The sequence below is a fragment of the Protopterus annectens genome, chromosome 10.part0, assembly GCF_019279795.1.
Source record: "Protopterus annectens isolate FY-2018-M chromosome 10.part0, PAN1.0, whole genome shotgun sequence".
Lineage (NCBI taxonomy): Eukaryota > Metazoa > Chordata > Ceratodontiformes > Protopteridae > Protopterus > Protopterus annectens.
The window spans coordinates 952,478,076-952,500,546 of NC_056744.1; the positions used below are offsets into that span (position 1 = coordinate 952,478,076).

The 22,471-nt window shown below is 34.9% G+C and overlaps 1 protein-coding gene across 7 annotated transcripts in view; it reads right to left on the minus strand.

Moving 5' to 3' along the window:
• COL11A1 (collagen type XI alpha 1 chain) overlaps nt 1-22,471 on the minus strand; it is a 625,054-nt gene that overhangs the window by 379,278 nt on the left and 223,305 nt on the right. For 2 of the 7 annotated variants that reach the window (XM_044085726.1, XM_044085723.1), the window contains exons 6-7: nt 9,178-9,333; nt 8,891-8,983 (exon numbers count right to left, since the gene is read on the minus strand). In XM_044085726.1, the coding sequence (XP_043941661.1) occupies nt 8,891-8,983; nt 9,178-9,333 (249 nt within the window). Of the gene's footprint in view, nt 1-8,890; nt 8,984-9,177; nt 9,334-9,593; nt 9,717-22,471 lie in introns of all 7 variants that reach the window. The other 5 variants (XM_044085727.1, XM_044085724.1, XM_044085728.1 and 2 more) reach the window with 3 other exon arrangements.

Below are 22,471 nucleotides of genomic sequence, written 5' to 3' on the forward strand. Positions count from 1 at the left end.
TCATTATGGTGTGATAAGCAACTGTACCTACCTTAGTACATACAGGAACACACAGTGGATAGACAGGCATAAAACTGAGCAGATTACATGGATATACTCTCATGTTATGGAACTTCAGAATATTCCATAATGAGAGTGTCTTAAACAATCATGACTTACTATGCATTCTATAAATTCCGATAACAATACCTTAAATTCTAGAAGTACCAAACAACTGTAAGGTTTGTCTTTATATGATGCTATTCTACTTGATTGCGTGAACTTACTAAGGAGAAAACCCTGATATTATCATGTAACAACTACTGAACAAACTGAATGAGGAATTGTTCTAAGGGACTAACAGATCAAAACTGCATAAAGGGTTAAGCATTCAAATACCTAGTATGGAAGCTTCCATTAAAATTATATTACCTTTTCTGGGAAATTTCAAATATCATGTTACCATCCATGCATCTTCAATCTCTTTTCCCTTTTTTGCACATGTAGTCAGGTGTCACTTCAACAGTAACAATCATCTAGAGCCAAGATATACACCACCAGGTGGCTAGCCTTGCCATGGTATTTCATCCGTACCACACACTTCCACACACAGTCACACTTAGGGCCAATTCAGAGTGTCCAATCCACCAGCTACATGTCTTTGGAATGTGGGAGGAAACTGAAGCCCCCAAAAGAAACCCATACAAACACAGGGAGGACATGCACACTCTGCACAAAAGGCACCCCGACGAGAATCGTACTGGGGAACCTCTTGCTTTGAGGCAACAACCCTAACCACTCCACCACTGTGCCATGCAACTATCAAATATCAAGTTACCAGTTGTCTTACAAATCAAATATCAGAGTGTGAACGAGTTTTTGTAAGTGACGGAAAGAGCAATTGATTTCGGTAATGGTTGAGTTCTTCTTTCTACCTAGTTACCATTGTGATGTGACAAGTTTACTCTAGCTTGGAGTGAAGGTAGTAATGCACTTTTTTCTTAAAACATTATGCGTCACAGTCTTGGGCTGGATAATATCATCAGTCAAATGTAACAACATTAATTCTCTTTTAAATTGAACAAATGTCATCACTTAAACATATAAATATTAAAGCACTGTTAGGTAGAAGTTCAGTTAACACCGCATTACTTTATTCTCATAACGCTATTGGTTTAATGCACTGGAAAGCATTAGAAGGGAAATTACAAATGTTGCAGTTAGTTTTTTTCTTATTCCATATAACCTGATCACTGCTGGAAAATGATTCAGACTGGCAAACACAAAATACAAAAGGACAATAAAATAATAATGGGATTATTTAGCTCTGCAAGTTTCTAAATCACAAGGCACTAAATGAATTATGTGTAAAACCATACCTAAGAAAATGCATAAGCATTCTGCCTTAGGTTCTCAGTCTAGATTATGTTTAGCAGATGTTCCCACCTTCAAAAGATTAAGAGCAAGCAATTAAACTACAGACCAGTTACCATTCTGAAGGACTGGTTCAGCAAAAAAGTATGCCATTTTTAACTCCATAATAGTTCAACAAAGACAAATGAACAGAACCTGCTAGAGGGCTAAGTATGAGTCATAGAATCTCATGTCTATGGAACCAGCTTCTCCTCCACATAAAGCGGAGTACTTCTCTCATTCTACTCAAACGTAACTTGGATAAATTGATGGGTGACCACAAATTCAACCCTGATTAAGTACCAATGGTCCTCATGGATAGGAGGAACCTGATGCACCCAACATATAGTTGTGTGGCCTTTGGTTATTCAAACTTGTGTGGTGCATCTTCAGAGCTTTATATTGCAAGATATATGGCCTAATAGTTATTCTGTTTTATCATGGTAGACTTTCTAGGATGATATGTTACTGGATTTGACATACCATTGCTACTGTATTGTCGATTATTTTAAGGGATGGAAGTAAAGGCTATGTAACTGGGCCCGCCAAGTGCATCCTATGGGTTACAATCTCAAAAACAAGCATTGCCCTAATATGGACACAAATTTTTGGCAAGAGCACTGGTCAGTATTTACACATTATATTAATAATCAGTTTTGAGTTTGTTGAGCAGAAATGTCTTTGCATTTATTACAGGTTAATAGTCTGTGGCACTATTGTAACATAAGATGTCAAAGTTATATGTTCATATCTTTATGCTGCAGTAAATAAAGGGTTTGATACTTCAGAGGATTACATTGTTCTGAGCTTGCAATATTGTATATGGCACTGTGAATGCTTGATGATGTTATCACTTGTTATTACTTCTCTGATGCTGTTGGCAGTTGTGTTTTTCCTTTCTTTTTTATGTCTTTCCATACATGGAAATTATTATATAAAGTTACATGGTGTTAAAAACAGATGAGCTAATAATTACAATGGAAATGCAGAGCTGGGCTTTTTAATGTCCTCACAGACCAATAGTCAAGTAAGTACCTATGAACCTACAAACCTTCACAACTTTTTTTGCATGAGGAACAAAATAAAGCCTTGGTTTATAAGATCTGCAATATGTTACAACTTTGCACACTTTTTTTCTTAATACTGAAAATAAAGATCCCAGGGGTGAATGCATAGTGCTTCATCTGATTGCATATCTCCATTGGTCACTGCATCTGCTAAAATAACTTTTTTTATGTTTAAAGATGTTTTTCAAGATAGGTTTTACAGCATTAGTGAATTAATGACTTGTGCAGTTCATGAAGATAATGGATTTGGTAGCAAATGAAAAAAAAATGGAATTTTGGATTAAGAAATAGGACATGATGAATCGGAAAAAAGATTGGTTTAATTCAATATAACCCATTTTGAAACTACTTTGGATGTGATTAATCTTGATGTAAATAACTTACCCTGTGTCTTAACTTCATATGCTAGACAGCTGGAAATTAATGAAAAAGTAGATGCTTTTGCATCATCAGTATGCTGCCATGCTGCTGATAAAACAAAATGTAGGTGAAATCTAAGAAAATGGAATTGAAATGTATTTGCCAGTGGTGCACATCAAATCAAGCAGCACATGGTTTCACTGGAGAGCAAAGCTGGAAGGCAAAACTTGAGACAGGCTGGTGTTCAAGAAAGGGAAGAAGGTATACGTTGTTTGGGCTTTGTTAAAACTAACAATTTACCAAGACACTCTTGTGAATAAAGAAGGCACATTAGTTGCCTTTAGCATTATTGTTTCAATGTATTGTAAACTATTGATGATTTTGGTTCAGTTTGTTTAATAGTATGAAGAGGAAAACACATTATGACAATTGTGGCAGCCAGGAAAGAAGTATATACCAGAAGGAAGACCTGCTTTTATAGATCATATTTTTTTTTTCTGATTAAAGAGTGCAGACATGAGAAAATTAAATTGAATTTGAACATTTGTGTTCCGAAAAGAAAAACAAAATGTTCACTACTGTAAAGTTGTCAGTGTAAAGCAAAAACAATTACCTCACTTGTCAGATCTTGTGGTAGAAGACATGGACCATGTAAATCTCTTTAAATTTACTGATTCTTCAAATTCAGTAGACCTGAATATAATAGGACAAACATGTTGATCATACTGGGAAAGCTAGAGTGGTTCCTTGTTCATAGACTGCAACGAGATGAGCTGTAAGTGTTTATTTATCTAAGTAACTGTCTACATTCAGGAATCAGGGTGTTACAGCTGATATATGTTGAAACTGGAGAATAGAGCTAGTAACTAACTTTATATCTTTTCCAGCTGAAAGTGCAACTATATACTTCTGTTTTCTTAATAGTCTATTGCAGTATGGATGTGTGTGCTATATGCTTAGCTATTAACCACTGAAGTACAACTGATTGCTGTGATTCCAGATGTATACAGCAATGCCATCAAGGTATCCATCTGGTGTTGACTAACTTCTATTAATCAAGTTATAGCCAGTTTTGTAAATCTGCTCCTTTTATAGCAAAATGGTATTAGTTTTATAAAATCTGTCCATAACTGTAGGAGTTATGACATCAAACAATACTGTTTTCTTTTGCTAATGTAAGCTATTTGCTATTTCTAGACAGGTATAAATATTGCTATTTGCTTAACCTGATTAAAAGAAAATATAACTTGTATCAATGGTTTCACTACCTATATTAAATATTCTAGTCTGAAAATCTTTGTAGATGATATAAAGTCCAATGTATGCTTTTTTCTGCAATCACAAAATAACACTGCAATGAACAGATTGTACTTTTTATATGAAAATAAACATGCTTAAAAAGCTTGGAGAGTGTCCTGTGTCAAATGTTAATTATAAAGCTCTATATGCATTACACATAATGTAATAATCAAGATATTGGGCATTATGATCAGATCTCGGATAACAACCAACTTATTACTTGTTAGAGATAAAGGTGCCATAAAACTCACCTCCAGAGTGAACCTCAAAAGGTGAATCTTGCCATCTATATTGAGAACACATAATAAAAAGTAATGATTGGCAATACAATTATAATTCAAAGTAGTGCACAGAGCTTTATCTGCTCCACTTACTACTTGTTATAAAAATAAAAAGGCGAACAACAGAAAAGTGTAGCAAAACAAGACTTTTATTGGATTTAAAAGATAATAAACTATTTTGTGCTGCAAAACAGATAGCAGCATATCTGTCAAATGTTTTGCTTAAGAAGTCTGGACAAATCCAGAAATAATGAGAGGAATAAAGGACTGAAATCAGGGACAGTTTTTAAATACTCCTCAAATTCGCATAAAAGTTATTAGATGTTTTGCACCAACTTGAACTATAAGATGCATAAAGCTTTAATGTCTGGCATTATTAACTGACTATAATCTTCAGCAATTTACCAGAGAATCAAAACGTTTATGATGGACAGAGCAAAAATATGAGACTATATCAGGGATCTTCTCTAAAATGAGGGACACCAGCTTTAAAAGCTGTTAGACACTTTGTTTTTCCATGGTGTCGCTGTAAGAAGAACAGAGTAAAGTTTTTAAAAGCTGCTGTTTACCTTCTGCCTATATCCTTAAACTGCTGGCACTGTCCACTTTTAGTCCCTAGCATGACCTTAACAGTCCTTGGGTGTCCTTAAGAAGCTTTTTTTAAGTACCCCAAAGTTAAAATTGTGTCCTGAGCTAGGACAGCAGTTAACAGATTTATCTTTTCCCCAATTTTGGAGTGCAATCATAGCACTCCGTGCACTACATGAATATTATGAAAGGGTCTGTGTGTTGATTATGTATGCTTATTAATGAATTAAATATTTTTTTCTGTACAGTATTGGCTTGCTGCCACTATGTGTGTATTCATTACTGTAAATATTTTTTCCACTGGCGATTAATAAAAAATATATATGTGCCATGGACTGGAGGAATGATGTGACAGGAAACAGGATGTATTTTACTACATTGATGCCACTAGCTGACTATAAATATTGCTATAAACGCTGTTTAAATATAGGAAAAAACACACATTTGGGATCAATGGCACCTTCTTCATGCAAATATTCAAGGATGAAAATATATGAAGACTTGTTTGAAAAAAAAAAAAAAACAATGAATGATAAAGTTCTATTCTTGCTTTTTTTTGCAATACAAACATATCATTGAGATCAACAGTCTGCAGCTTTTATATGGGATTGCTCACAACTATAAAGATATGATAGTGCTTTGTTAAAACTATACTTACAATGTGTGTCTTATATAATATATAATATATAACCAGGATGTTTGAAAAACTAATACTGATATAGTATTGCTGGCATGACTAATTCCACTGTTTTTCTTGAAAGTTAGTATAGAGATGTGTTAAGTATGAAGACTGATTATATATAAAAAATATGATGTGACATGAGTCTTGACTTAACATCAGAATTTTCCTTGAAAATGAATGTTAACCAGTCTAACCGGAGTTACAGTATAACAATGCAAAAGATGAACCAGCTATGAGTGTTTTATATAACTCCAGTAGTAAAGCCTTATACTCATTTTTATGCTATGTTATAAAATATTACTATGGATCTATTTGTTTTAAGGGAACTATACCTACAAAACTTTGAGTCATGTGATGATGTAGATTTAAATGGTTTATCGTGGTGGTGCTGCGGTAGCGTTGTCGCCTCACAGTTAAACGTTGCCCGTTCGATCCTCAGTTAGAGCGTCTTCTTTGTGGCGACATGCGTGAATGGGCGTTCCTTCATTGAAGGTTGTGTGTTAGGCCCAGCAAGCCAGCATGTAAAACTCTGCTGCCAATCATTAGCGGACCGGAGTTCCGCTGTAGCGACCCCTAACCGGGAAAAAGACAAAAGACACAAACAAACTGTGGATTCATTTGTATAAAAGTGGATACATTCTACAAGTAGATAAGATTTCAGCTGCCATACTTTTCTAGGGTTTACTTCAGACAGGAACTTATGTAAAGATGGACTTTTGGGGCTATGAGAATGCTTCTTGGATGGGGTGCTCCAGGAGCCAATATGTAAACTGGAGTGTATGCTGTCAACCTATTAATTTGAGACTTTTTTTGTAGTATGTAATCCAATTAGCAAGAGACCCTATAGTCTGGCAGTTAAGACACTTAACATGGTTAATACCATTTTGAAGGAAAATGTTGTAAGTGAAAGATTTGAGATGATTTAATTGTATTGATCAGGTCAGAAAAGAAACTATTAGCAATCGTGTGCTGATGTGAGGAATTCTGTGAATACATCTACAGTAAAGAAGTTTAGGTAGAAACAGTCCACAAACATTTACAAAGCATATTCAGAAAGTCTTTGATAATGTGTCTTCTAGATTGCAAAGGATGTTAATCGTGATTTCCAGGATTGAAAGTTTCACTTGTTAAAATGTCTTTGAATATGTACAACGTTTTATTTATTTATTCATTTTTGTTCTAATTCTCCATACTGACTCCCCAGCCCTACCCTCCACTCATTTCATTCATTCATTCTCCGGAGGCAAGACTTCTATGGTCTAGTCATACCTCCAGGTTGAAATCCAAGTGAACTGTCAGTGACAGGTATTATCTAAATTTCACAGAATGGGTTCCCACCTATCCAGATACACAATGGCTCACAAACTGTACATTAGCTGTTTACAGAGGGAGCAGGAATGATACCCCACATACAGGTAAAGGGGTTGGGAGGTTGGCATAAAGGTTTGATTGTTTACCTTATAGAGACAAGGTGCAGGGTTTGATTCTCACACGGGATAACTGGCTTGGCTTAAATAACTCATAAGGGTAGTTTGACTAGTACTGATCTACATACCCATAAACCTATCCAACTGGCTTGCTGGAATCATTGCTGCAGGCAATGCAGGTCTATGTTTACCTATTGAAAGAAACTTTAATTGAACAGCTCCTTACTGAACAATAAACATCAAAAGGCTGCATCCATGTATGGCCATATCAATGAAAATTAAGTCATTGAACTCTCATAGTCACCCCAGACACAGAAAACAGCACCAGATACATATTGGATGGCCATTTACTGAACACTGCTCATACACCCCTGCTAATTATATATACCAACTCTGAGATTGCACTACAGTGGGGAAAGGGCACATTTCCTTATCCCCACAATAATGTGATATTAGTAAGAACTATGTGCTAATTTGTTTCTATGGGCAAATCATGATATTTCCCCTTTCCCCACTGCAGTGCAATCTCACCATTGGTATATATAATTAGGAGGTGGGGGGGGCAGCCCCCCACATGAGCTTGATTTGGTGAACAGATATCCAATACACACCTGGTGATTAATTTATTGAATTAATTTTTGTTGATATGACTATACAAGTAAATGGCCATTCAATGTTTAGTGTTCAATGAGGACCTGTTTGATTAAAGTTTATTGTGATGGGTAAACATAGACCCAGGCAACACACCTGCACTCCTGCAGATGTCACGAAAACAATGAGCCTTGCAGTCACCCACCCACCCTAGAATGAACAAGTTGGTGCTTGCCACATAAGTCCATCCTCTCCACTGTGTCCCTCAAGTCCCTGAGCTACTAGTAAATATAGCTTGCCTGGGGCAAAGTCAGGGCTTCATCTCTCAACATCACATGGCTGAGTTTTAATCCTTATGTTGCTTTGTAAAAAGAAGCAAACCTCATGAATGCAGTCATACCTACTATGGCTGATAAATGCATAAAGATATTAGAGGTTTCTTTGTCTTACTGTATTGTTGAATCTAGGTTAATATCATTCATCTAACTATAGGTAGTACTGTAAAACTGATTTTACCCTGTAAAGTAGGCAAATAACTAAAGTATTGGCATTATTTAATAACTGGCCATGCTGGAAACTTAAAATGACTTAACCATTACAAAATAAATGTTTATAAAACACATAATACTGTTGTATGGTTACTGTGCCTGGCCAAAATAGAGCTTACACTGGAGTTATCCTTTCAGATAGCTGAGTACAGAAAGGGAAGAGAATTCCTCAGAAAATAATTATGCTGACACAGCTACTGCTAAAAACCAAGAAATCCTGATGTCTTTCCTATTTAAAGAATCTACTTAGACAATGAAAATGAAATGCATGGCAACAGGATTATACTTTCCCAGAAAGAATCAGCAATTTTCTAATCTGACGAAAGTGCATACTTGGAAACTTCCATCTAGACAAATAAATATTACATGCATTCTTTTAAATATATATTCAAAATTATTTCTAGTTCTGCTGACTAAATATTTTTATCAGCCACTATTAAACATTCTACTCATATTTTCCATAAAAAATTAACCATGAAGGATATCTGAGAACTTTCAGATTCAGTAACAAAATAGGCTTACTCCACCTGAAGTGGAAAAGAAATAAAAAAAAAAACCCTCATTCTGTGACTTACCATGAGATCAGTACATATTGTGCATGCCATTTAAGCTTTCTCAAAAGATTTGTATCTGATCTCATTCAAAAAAACGTTACCTCATTTGGTCCAGATGTCACAATGGGAGCTTCTGTTCCGTAGTCGTACTCATTTGTGTATTGTTCACTTTCAACTCTTTCCACCACATTGACCTATTAAATCATAGAGAAAAGATGCCATATTAAGATGTGAACACTAACAAAGACAGTAGGAGTCATGGCATAATCAGATTACAGTATTAGCCAGAGGTGTATGTATCTAATGGGGTTAAGGCTATTCAAGTCTATCATCAAAGATCTTCCTGTACATGGCTTCAGAAGATCTTGATAATTTTTGCTACCATTACCCCTAGTTTTTCTGCTGTTGTCGCTTGGTAACCAGCCATGCTTTTCTTCTTCACAGCTGAAAATTTTGATGATTTTTTAGATGTAACCCTTTTGGATTTGGCCTTAGTTTTAGGTGACAGTGTCTTCTTCTTCTGTTTGGAATTGTGCTTTCTTTTCTGAAAAATGGGGTGAAAGATGGAATGGAACACATAAATAAAATGAAAGGAAATGAAAGAAGGAATGAACAAAGGGAGAGTAACATAAACACCTTCCACCTTCAGGTCCTTTGCTCCAGAGAAGATATAAGAGTATAAATAGAAAGAAGACATTAATGAAATATGAGTCTAATGAAAAGATGAGATGGAGCTTACATGCCAGGCCACAAGACAAAGACAACAGGAGGACACCACACAGCAGATGCAGCGACTTTCGTTACCTCAGTTGGTGGCAATGTTACGAGCTCCTCCGTTTGTGTGGTTCCCTCTGTTAAAGTCTCAGGGTCTGAGTAATCAAGGTCCCCATACTCATACTCGTAAGTGAGTGGTTCTTCAGTAATATACTACACAGCAAAGAAAAAATGTTAGTGGCATTCATAAACTAAATTAGTATTACAAACAACTTCTCTATTCTCAAAATCTTTGTCACATAATGTGCCAGTCACACAGCCCATTTTTGAGAATAGTATTCATTGTTCTAAGCATTTCTCTACTGAAATGTTAGAGAAATATGCCAAAACTAGTTATGGCATATTATTGTCTAAAGTGCAATGACAGTGTTATATGCAGACAGCACACATTCTATAGTAGTTATTATTCTAATCTCAGTTATGCAGTTATGCAATGGCCTCTCCAAGATGTTCAGTGATTTATTTTATTTTCCATAAGAAACAACAATGTTGAATATTTATAGTGCAAAACTTCAATTCCTACATACTAAAATTTGAGCAAACATTTTAAATCAAGCAAAAACTGACAACTATAAGAAATGCAGTGCAATAAAAACATATGGTAATGAATGTGGATAATACGGATTGTCTCATCAAAACAAACAAAGAAACATGAACAAGCATTAATAAAACAGTATACATCATTCTATCTTCCTTGAAAAAAAAACACTTTTAACAATAATAATAGCCTCAATGCTTTATTTTAAGACAAAGGAATACATATAAAATGTCTTTAATGAGTAAGAAAATTCATTCAGCACCTAAAACACATAATGCTGTTAACTATTTAAAGTGTTCTTGCAAATTTAAAAACAGAAAGAGTCTCATCTAAGTAGCTTAGCATGCCTTATTACTGAGAATTCTAGGTATTCTTAATTCAATGTCCATTTAATAGCATTGTCTGTTTTATATATAGAAACAGAACTTCAGTGCTGTCATGCAAAGTGATATTTGCTGAAGACAGATTTGTAGTTAATCGCATGTATCATCAGTATTACAGATGTTTATGATACATTGCATTCATAACATGGTACACCAGTGCTCTCTCCAGTAGCCAAGTGGTATGAAAAGAATCACAAATAACTTGACATTTATGAAAATTGTGGCAATCTCTTTAGATTAATACATGTACACCAAGAGAACGTATAAATACTGAAACTAATAGTCATCAATGTCTAATACATCAACACTTATAAATAATATTTCATGTCATGTTCTGCCTTGTAGTCCATATTTTTATGTGCAGGAGAAGCCACACACCAGTTTGTGTTATTTATTTTTTATTTATAGTTTGTTTTCTGGGTTGGTCTCAATAGACCAATGGCCTCTTTTTAGGGAAGACACAAATTAGTATTCATACTGACTGGGGAATATTTGGACAGGACATCAGGGAACTTCCCCTACTCTTTGCAGTAAGGGAAGAGATTGGGTGTTACACACCCTGACTTCCTGTTTCCTGTCCAAGCATGGAGGCAACTAGGAGGAACAGGGAGAAACATGGCTGCTGAGACCCAAGGCGATTTGGAAATTAAATGTGTTGAAAATGAAGAAAATTATAGTAGAATCAGTACCAGAAATGTTTTCAGGCTATGAGAGAGCAGCCAACATGTTGTTTGCTGATGGTGAGGAGATCAGTAAGATGATGGAGCTAAATGCAGTGGTGAAGATGGATTCAGAAGAACATTTTGAGAAAAATCTGTATGAAACGTCAGAAATGGCACAAAAATGTGTTATTTAAACCCTCCATTTGACATGTTTGCAGGATGAGTATCTGGAGAATCTAGTTAACCAGAGTGAGACAAAAAGTGGATCTCCTATATCCTCGAGTGACATTATGGAAAAATAGAAGGGGGAGAAAAACAGAACAAAAAAGAGCCAGAGAAGGTTCCAGGAAAAAGTCCTATGCTCAAATGGAGGAAAACGGAGCTAAGGAGAAGAGAGAAATGAAGGATGTAAAGAAAAAATATGTTGTTCAGGTAAGCAATAAAAAGAAAAAAGCCTAGACAGATATGAAGTATGAGACAATGTTATTGCACCTCTGGGAGTAAAAGCTGAAGAGGTAAGAGCTTTCATTTTAATTAATAAAGAAAGATTTTGTGACTTGTTTTTTTTTTAAACTGGGCAGGCTATGGGAAAAGTTTTGGGGCCTATGAAAAATAAAGAAAGCAGACTTTCCATGGTCAAAATATGTTGTGCAAGCCTTTTTCAGGCAGACAAAAAAAATATTGATTCAGTTTAGGACTGAAGTGGGAGCTAAAGAAGTGAGAATATTTGTTGACAATATGTAAAGAAGTGGTAAACACAATTAAATCTATGATGAAAGGTAATTATGGACTGTGGGTTGGGAATGTGGAATAATTTTAAAAATGAAAAATGACAATGTGATAATACATATACCTAGTATTATTAATGTGCATGGCAATAGAGGTTTTGTGATATTCAGAGGATAGCCAAAGACTTGTTATTTTTGTGGTAAAAAGTGATCATTTAATTAATGAATGTGATAAAAAAGATGTTGTCGATGTGGTCAGACAGGTCACAATGCAAAGAAATGTGAAGTGAAATGGAAGAAATGTGGTAATACAAGACATTCATGGTTAGAATGTGAGGTAGAAATACAATAAAATGAAAATAAAATGGAAATGAAAATGAAATTATACAGGAGAAAGTGTTAGTAAAGATTGCTGTGCAAGAACACACAACATACAAGGAAAAACATAGAAATAGTATTTACATTTAAAGGGAAAGACAAAGAAAAATAAAAAGAAAATGAAATACAGACATGATACAAGTGAAGAAGAGTAAGAGTAGAATATAGTAAAAGGCAAGAAAAATTCAATAGGAAAGAGGATTGTGGAAAGAAAAAGAAAATTTAAAAATATAATGGTAAGATAATAAGAAAAGTAAGGGATAAGAAGATTCTTCTAATAAGTGTTCTATAAAGCAGAAAATACCTTTGAATGTGAACAGTATGAAGAATATTAAGAGAAGTATTAATATTTTGCAATGCTGTGCTCCAGTAGATGCTCAAGTAATAGTGTTAGAAGACAGAATGCTAACAAAAGAAGAAAGGGTGCAAAAAGTAAAAGGTTGGAATGGTACTGTTATTTGGAATACAGGCAAAGAAACATGTTCATGTATATGTATACTATGCCAAGAAAATAAAAAAAAATATTAGATATTACAATAGTAGAACTAGGCCAAATAACAGTAGTAGATATAAGATGGAAAATATGTACATTGACTAATAGCTTTATATGCATACATGATAAAGAAAAAAAAACAATGTTTAAAGTATACCTAAATATGTCTGTGTTAACATGGATATAATAATGACAGGTGACTTTTGTAATTTGAGAAATAAAAATAATAGTTGTGATGATAAAATGGTTACTAAATTATAAAAAGTGGAAATGTAAAAATATGTGAAAATAAACACTGGACTTACAAAAGAAATAAAGTTAAGACAAAATTGATTATTTTTTTATATCAGGTCTAAAAATTACACAAAAAGGAATGAAATATAATGGGTTCCCTGATAATGTGATGATTTGTATAAGAATTCATTAAAATGAGGAATATATTAAAATAGGAAAAAATTAGAGTCAGGAGAAAATATATAAAGTACAGAATAATGGCAACAGCATATCAGTATGAGAGATTTTTATGAAAATTGCACAATGTGTGGATTCGATTCAAAAAGAAATACAGAAAAGTATTTTTAGAATGTATAGAAAAGAAAAGGAAAAAAGAAAAAACTTGGAATACAAAACATTAAGTCAAAAATATTTAAAGACTTGATAGAGAACAAAATTGTTTTATGAAAAAGAAAAAGAACTACATAGAAGAAATTGGGATAAGGTTAATAAATTGTTATATGAGGAAAATATTGCTTACAAAGAAAAAAAAGTAGGACCACACTTATGTAAAATAGTAAAAGAAGGAAAGATAATACGAGCATTAAAAATAAAGACAGGAAACAAGTTAAAAAACAGCGAGAAATATATGCAATAATTAAAGAGTATGCATTAGATTTATATTGTAAAAACAAAATTAACATAGAACAAATTTATAACAGTGAAAAATTAAATAAAGAAGATAATGAATATTTGGAGAGAAACATAAATATAAATGAGTTGAATGAGATCTTGAAAGCTATTAACAAACTCATCTACAGGTTTGGCTGGAATTGAATTTAGTATTTATAAAGAAAAGTATGACTGACAAAAAATGACATTTATAGAAGTAATGAATGAGTGGCTAGAAAAAGGAACTAAGTATAAAGAAATTTGCACAGGTGTGACACGATTTATATTGAAGAAAGAAGAGATGAATAACACAGATTATAAAATGTTCATGAAAATAGTATCTAAAGGACTACAATGTAAAATAGAAAGATTATATAATCAGAATTTGTTTGGGAGAAAAATAAAGGAGAGTTAAGGCCTATTGTGGATAATAAGGGAAGTCATTGATGATATTATTAATAAAAAGTGGAAAAAATAGGTGATGTCAGTAAAGTATATGATAATATTCACTATAAAGCATTATGGGGAATTTTACAAGCATACAACATAAGTGAAAAAATATTACAAATAATTAAATCAATATATGAAAAGAATTATGTAAAATTGAACATAAACAGTTAGATTGGGGAAGATTTGAAAATAGAGTGAGATAAAACAAGGATGTGCTGCAAGTAGTATGAGCTTTACTATAATCATGAACACAGTAGTAATGAAAATGAATAAAATGCCACGTAAGGGAGGATATAGAATGATGGATGAGATATAGTAACCGATAATGTGTTTATACACCGATGATATTGTAGTAATATCAAAAAATAAAGTCTGGATGGAAAAAAATGAATGAAAAGTTGAGTACACAGTTAAGGAAAATTGGTTTAAGCATAAATAAAGAAAAGCAAAGGATTTGGGTATGAAAGTATTATAGGAGGTGTGGAATATAATGAAAAGAATACTGCTATTTTAGGAATAGTATTTGGAAGGACAGAATACAGACATGAACATGGCATAAAGTCATTAATTGAATCAGAGACATGATCGAATTCTGGAAGACATATAGGTTTTCATACAAAAGAAAGCACATTTAATAAACACCATAATAATAGGTAAAATAGGTAAAATAGCTTATATTGCAAATCTTTATATGATGCTAATGAATTTTGTATATGAAAAATGAACAAGGACTGGGGCTGATAAATCTGCATTTAGTCTTTTTAATTATGTATAAAGTACTAAAAGGAACAATGAAAAACAACAATAAAGATTTGACAGAAACAATAATGTAATGTAAGGATAGAGAAATTTGTGAAGAAATGGAAATGAAAAAAGAAATAAAAGTTATTAATGCAAAATGAAAGAATTTTACAGTAAAATTATATTGTGGAAATTAAAAATGAATGTGATAGAAAAGAATAGAGAAAATGGTATGCTATTATTATGATATCCTTTTATTTGGTTGATCTATGGAAAGACTTAGAGATAGATAACAAAATAAAATAATTAATTTTGTGGAAGTTGTCCATAGGAAAATTACCAGTGGGGGCAAATATACCATACAAGACAAAACATGATAGAGTATGTAATAAATGTAAATAACTGAAAACTACAGAACATTTTTTTAATGTGAGAGAAGTTAAAAACTGTGGGGAAAAGTATGTAAATATAATTTGATTAAAATGTATTTAAATTTTGAAATGTTAAACATGGATATGATACCATATGGGTTTTATGGGACAAGATCCCGGAATGAAGGTAAGAAAATGGACAGAATTATATTCTATGTAACATGGACTATATGGAACGAAAGAATTAATGAAATCAGATACAATGGAAAATGGACATTGACAAAAATACTGGAAAATATGGTTTTGGTTGTGGGCAGAATAGTTGGGGGGAATACTTAAAATGGAAATATCAGTATTGAATGATGTTAAAATATGTAACTATTGTAAATATGTACAAATATGGATTGTATATATGTATACAAATAAAAAGCCCCTACCCTTTTTGATCAGTGTCATGGAATGTGGAAAGTTTTACATTACATCATACTGACCTATTAATGGCTCAGGGAGATGGGCCTCATTTTAATGTGTCATCCAAAGAACAGCACACTCAGAAAAGCAGCCCCCCCCCTTCATACTGTGCTACACTGTCAGTATTGGACAATGAATCCAACTACCTGGTGTTAGAATAAAACCCACAGTGTTTTGATCTTCCAGAACTGAACTTGAGCAACTGAGGCTGCAAAATTAAACATTATTAACTGCCTGATACTCTCAGCATGAAAATTTCAGAGAGTGTCTAGAGTGTAAATACAGCAAAGAATGTATTCCTGGTCTAGGAATGAGGGACGCTGACATAACAGTAAGGAAGTAGAAGGAAACTTGAGTTCCAGAGCAATGAAAAGAGTAATATTAGAAACTCATCAGGCTAACAAGCGAGTGGCTCATAAGTGGATGGGAACTTGGACTTTTCTTATGTGAAGAAAACCTGGAGGAGGGCCTGAAGAAGAATATGTTGGGGTAGGAAGACTTTACTGGGGAATATGGAGAGAATTACATTAAGCTAAGGACTGTGAGAAGGTGCTATAGTGCATGGAAAATGTAAATGCAACTCCTGCTGAAGATATATAGCATTGACAGTAAACAGAAATTTGACTGAGAGTTTTGAGTCAGAATATGGTTTGTAAATCAGTGTGTGTGGGGAGGAGTGTGAGATTATATAATGCATGATCAAGATTCTTCTTATTTTTGGATTACAGTGTATGGTCATTGCAACAGCAGTGTTTGTGTGTTTTTAAATTTTATATAGAGCTAAAGTGTAAATAATTTTCAGTTTAATTAGTTTTGCAAAGCTTCTAATGATCCTACTGACCTTTTTATCATTAGAGATATTGTAAAAGAAATACAACCAAATGTTGAACGCACTCAACAGAGAGTCTACAAGGTTAAAATCCACTTTAATAGAAAAAATCCTCACAGTATTAATCGCTTTCGTCCCTGTCATTTGGTTGTATTTCTTGGTTCTGGTTTACACGTTGCACCTTTTAGTCATTAGAGATAAAGCTAGGCCTGTAAAGCATTGTGTACATTAAATAATAATGAATGGAATTGCAACTCTGAATTTACATTACTATATGTGTATCTATATATATAAAACTGCCACTTCATTTAATGAAACTTTTTAAATATATGTTTGAAGATGAAAGTCATATCAAATAACTCAAACATCTTGTTGCTGACTGTTCTTATGCAAGAACTATTGAAAACTGGCTTAAGCTTGAGTGTTTCAAATATAAAGCTAACCCTCCTGATCCTTTGCAGAATGAATTTTGTGAAAGTAGTGACATACAAATCATGCAATTAATTTTCTAATTCTAAAGCATAAAGTATTTTAAGTAATAAACAAATCAGATCACAATACATTTCATTTATGCATATTTTCTGTGTTTGTTTTCTTGCTGATGTCAGCAGGCTGTTAGCTCCTTTAACTGCCTACATTTCAGTTAAATAAAGCTTTAGGCAGTTAGCATAGTTTTTGATGAATGTCTATTAGGTAGCCTTCTGCTATAGATCTGAGTTTCTTTTTAATATTTAACTTTTGTGCTTTTAACTGAGTTTTTGTGTGTGCTTTTGTTTATTTTTTTGTTGAATGTCTATTAGGTGGCCTTCTGCTATAGATCTGAGCTTCTTTTTAATCTTTAACTTTTGTGCTTATAACTGAGTTTTTATGTATGTTTTTGTTTATTTTTTTTGGCGGATGATTGTATATTTGTATTTACTGTGTGGATTGTGTGAAGTTACTTACAGGTTCATAGGTTCATACCAGATGCCTCAAGAGCTTTACAAGCCTAACCAATATAATCATATTACATGGCTCCCTAGGGACAGGAGGAAGGCATAGGTTTGTGCCTATGCCTTGAGTATTTCACAAATTCTACAGATTTCACCTATTCATAAGGAACATGGGCACTACCCTGTGTGTGAATTTAAAATTCCTCACTCATCGATCCATATTGGTCTTGAACAGAGCCAGTAAAGGAGCTTTTTGCAAATAAGAAGCATATTCCAAAGAAGTGGCAATCTGCAGGACACATATCTGTCTCTCCAGCAAGTTCTATTTGACTCACTGACTAAGTTTAAATCCCTAGAATGGGTGGCCCTCATACTGTTTGTTTTGCAGATATGTGGCAGCTCCATCAAGGTTGGATTTGTTAGTGCCATGTAGGTCAGGTACAGGTCACCCCTTAATAACTGAGATGAGACAGAATAAAGGGACTAGGCATTTAGTCTATCCACATAAGACATGTTGTTAACACCCTGTACTTTCTAAGTGAGGAACCTCTGGGGTCAGTCCAGCTCTTGTAGGTACCTAGTCAAGTGCATCCTGAATGATGCATTCTACTCAATTATCAGTCTATTGATGGCTGTGTAGAGTGGACTTATAATCTCCATGGATCTGGATGCCATACATTTGCTTATAAGTTGGCCACATAGAATGATTTCCTCACCACTGTTGATACATGACAGTCATAGTTCAGGTTGCTCTCCACCTGTGTAAATAGATCCATTACCTCTGAAGCTACTCATAAGGGTGTATTGCTAATGTTGTACTTAGCAGAGATATTTGATTTCCCAAAGGGTATTATTATGCAATTATTCACATTTAGTTTCAGGCTGTGGTTCTGACACCAGTTATTTGTCTGATTTAGATCTTGCTGAAGGAAATCTGCATCATTGGGGGATGCAGTGATTGCCTCCAGCTTGCAGTCATATGAAAACTTTGTCATCTAAAGGCCTTCCACATTAGCTTTGGCATCTGAGAAGCAAATTCTGAACAGGAGTGGTCCCAGCACTGAACCCTGTCACATACCACTAGTAGCTGGCCATTTGCTGGAACTTGAATCACCCACTTTGACCACATGTGTCCTGTCCTTGGGCCAATTGGCTATCCATCTAGTGACATAAGGATTTATACCCAGTTTTGTGAGTTTACTTATAATACCTGAGTGGGTATTTGTTGATATCAGCACATATTCAAATGCTAAATATTTAATAAGTAAAGTCATGCTATTGGTGCATACCAAACTAAACTTAGTAACCAACATGACATAGTTGTTCTACCTGCTGACAAAGGAGGGGCCATCATTGTATTGAATTGGGAGCAATACCATAGGGAGGCCAAAAAACAACTTCCCAATGGCCTATTCTACACGAAGATGCATTTGGACCCTACACGCAAATTCAAGAGACATAGATTGATTTTAGAAGAGGCATATGAAGAAGGCATCATTGTATAAGAGGTAAAACATCACTTAACAGTTGTAGACCCAACATTCCAATATTTTACCTACTCCCCAAGATACATAAAGATCCCACAAACCTGCCGGGTAGACCCATTGTTTCTAGCAGGGGATCACTAAAGGGAACCACTTTCGGCCTTCCTAACCAAATACCTACAACCACTGTTAACTTTAGTCAGGTCTAGACTTAAAGATACCGCACAATTCTTACACATTATTGACGATACCCAACTAGAACCAAATTGGCTACTTTGCACCCTAGATGTAACAGCACCGTACACAAATATACTCCATTGGACAGATTTAGAAGTCCTACAATTTTGGTTAGATAGGGCAAATATTTATCCACCAGGTTTCAACACCCTGTTACTCGGGCTTACAAAACATGTTCTTACCAAAAATGTGTTCTATTTTCAGGACACATGTTATTTGCAAGTTAGAGGAATGGCTGTGGGTGCCTTGTTTACTCCAATATACGCAGAACTGTTCATGAGGTATATTAAGGAGCAGTTGATATATGACACAACTCACAATATATTTTTGGATAACATGGATATTTGGTGTCATTTTTTAGAAGATTGCTGGATGGTGTGAAAAGGTGATATCAGTTATGCTTTGGAATTTGTTGAATATCTAAATGAGAACAAATGGGGTATTCAATTCACCCTGAATTATGATCTGAATCAAATTACATTCTTGGATGTAATGATACATAGAGATTCTGATAACACATTGCAGACTGAGACCTTCAGGAAATTCCCACAGTTCAACACCATGTTACATGCTATCTGCCAACACCCACCCCACATCATCCGGAATATACCCAATCCCAATTTTTACGGATTAAACGCATCTGCTCCACACCTGAGGCATACAATTCTTGGAGGAATGACTTATTCAGCAGATTCCTTAACAGGGGATATCCAGTTGGGAATATACACAGCGCAAATGCCAATGCAGCCAAACACAACTGGGAGGATCTGCTACACTATAAATCTATTTCCACAACTCAGAGGACTTCAACACCTTCACAAATTTGTCTAGTTACCACATATATTCGTAACACCAACGGCTGTAGAAATATCATAAATGATCACTGGGACATTTTGTTGGCCAGTGAACAACTGGCTAACATATTGCCCCCACAATGTTTATTTTCATACTGTAGAGGAAGAACTATAAATTCACATCTTACCCACTACAAGAAGAATTTCAACAAGGAAGCTCATAAAACCACTTTATCTGGGGAGAAACTAACAGGCAGTTACCCTTGTGGACATTGTTGTGCTTGTGCACACATGGTCAAAACTAAAGAATTCACCAGCAAGAACACACCAAAGAGATATAACATTGATATTATGGGAAATTGTAGCAGTGATTTGGTGATTTATTTAGCAAGATGTTCTTGTGCAGCATTTTATGTCAGTCAAACATCACGACCCCTGAGATTCAGGATTAGTGAGCATTTGAGTGACATGAGAAATAAGAGAATGACTAGTGCACTTTTTAAAAACACATTAACCCACCACACTGCCAAATTTCATTTTACAATAATAGATAAAATTCAGGGGAATAGGATGTGCAAAACAGGATGGCATACCAAGCTCAATGATAAGGAATCAGGTTGGATAGTAAGACTGGGAGCTCTCTTTAAACCTGGCCTTAATGAACAGAGCTAATTTGATATGCACCAATAGCAAGACTTTACTTATTAAATATTTAGCATTTAAGTATGTGCTGATGTCATTCAACAGTAACACTGAAGAAGGTTCTTTTGAGCTGAAACCGGTTTGTTTGTTTGGGTCAGCCACATGTAATAAATTCATTTTCAATAAATCTTTGGATTTACTCATGCCACTAGTGTTGGACTTTCTTTGGTTGTTGCATTGTAATGGTTCAGTCTGGGCACTAGCTCTGATATCTTTCACAAATATTATCCTTCAGCCCAAAAACAATGGCCTCCTCTCCTCTGCCATATTTTTCGAACTGTCTAAGGCCTTTGACATCGTGTCTCACAACCTACTACTCTCTACACTTTCAAACCTTTCCTTCTCCACTTCAGCCATAAACTGATTCCATAGCTACCTACATGGCCGCCAGCAATCAGTTGTCTGGGACAATAATATAACCCCTTCCCTCCCTGTTACCCTTGGCATTCCCCAAGGCTCCATCCTTGGCCCCCTTCTCTGTTCCCTTTTCACTAACAACCTACACACTGCCACCAAACATGTCTCCCTCATACATTATGCCGATGACTCCACCCTCATCTGCTCAGCTCAAACACTAACAGAACTCCAACAGATCACACAAGAATCCTTTTCCTATATTGAAAGCTGGCAATCTAATGCTCAGCTCCTCCTCAACCTAGAAAAGACCAAACACCTCATATTCCAACCCACCAAAACCACCGTAAACACTTCTCATTTCAATATCTAAGCCAAGGATACTACCTCCATATCAGCAACTGCCCACACCAAACTACTTGGTGTACAGATAGACAACAACCTCAAATTTGACACCCACAGATCTCAAACAATAAAAAAGTTCACCAAAACCTGGGTGCCCTGTACAGAAACCACCAATACCTTACCAAACCAGCTAGGATTTCTAACGCGAATTCCCAACTTATATCCACCCTAATCTATGCATCACCCATACTTACAACCCTTAGACAATCTGACCTAAAGAAACTCAAAGTCTGCTACAATAAAATTGCAAAATTTGCCACCTGCGTCACATACCGCAACCACCACTGTGTCTCTCTTAGGGACCTAGACTGGCGTGAGCTCCCTGAACTCCTTCACCTAAACCAACTCACCTTTGCTCATAAAATTATTAACCACCCTCTCTGTACCCTAGCTCTTCACACACTTCTCCAGCCCCACCACTCCTCCATACCCCTATCCTCCTGCAATAAAAATCTGCTCCAAGTCACCAAAGCCAAAAACTCTGCCAGGGAAGCACTGTTCTCCTGTGCCATATCCAAGCTCTGGAACAACCTACCAATTAACATTACTACCCTACCTAGCTATCTTTTCAATTCTGCTCTTAAATCACATCTAAAATCTCACTGGCTCTGTCCTTGCTAAAACCCCAACTAAATCCAGAATTTACCAACAAATTTTTCATTTCTTCTTTGACCATAACTCTAGTGTCAGATAAAGTGTATTCTAGGCATTCTTTTACCGAGTATTCTTGTATACTGTTTATATATGTGTATACTTAAACCTTAACAAATCTTCCAATGTACTTGTCATGCTAACACCATTTACCACTGTAAAATGATACTGTCTAGTATGTATACCATGTTATCTACATGTAACTTTCTGTGGAGCTTTTCTCCCCAGGCCTCCTCTGAAAAAGGACTTGTGTCCAGTCGGACTTTCCCGGTAAACACATATAAATAAATAAATAAATACATAAATAAATAAAGACTGCAGACATAAACAAAGAATGCATTATGGTTATCCTTAGGTTTGATGGTTATTTTTACCTCAAAATCAGTGACTTTACTGGCTCCCTGATTTGCTTGTTTATAC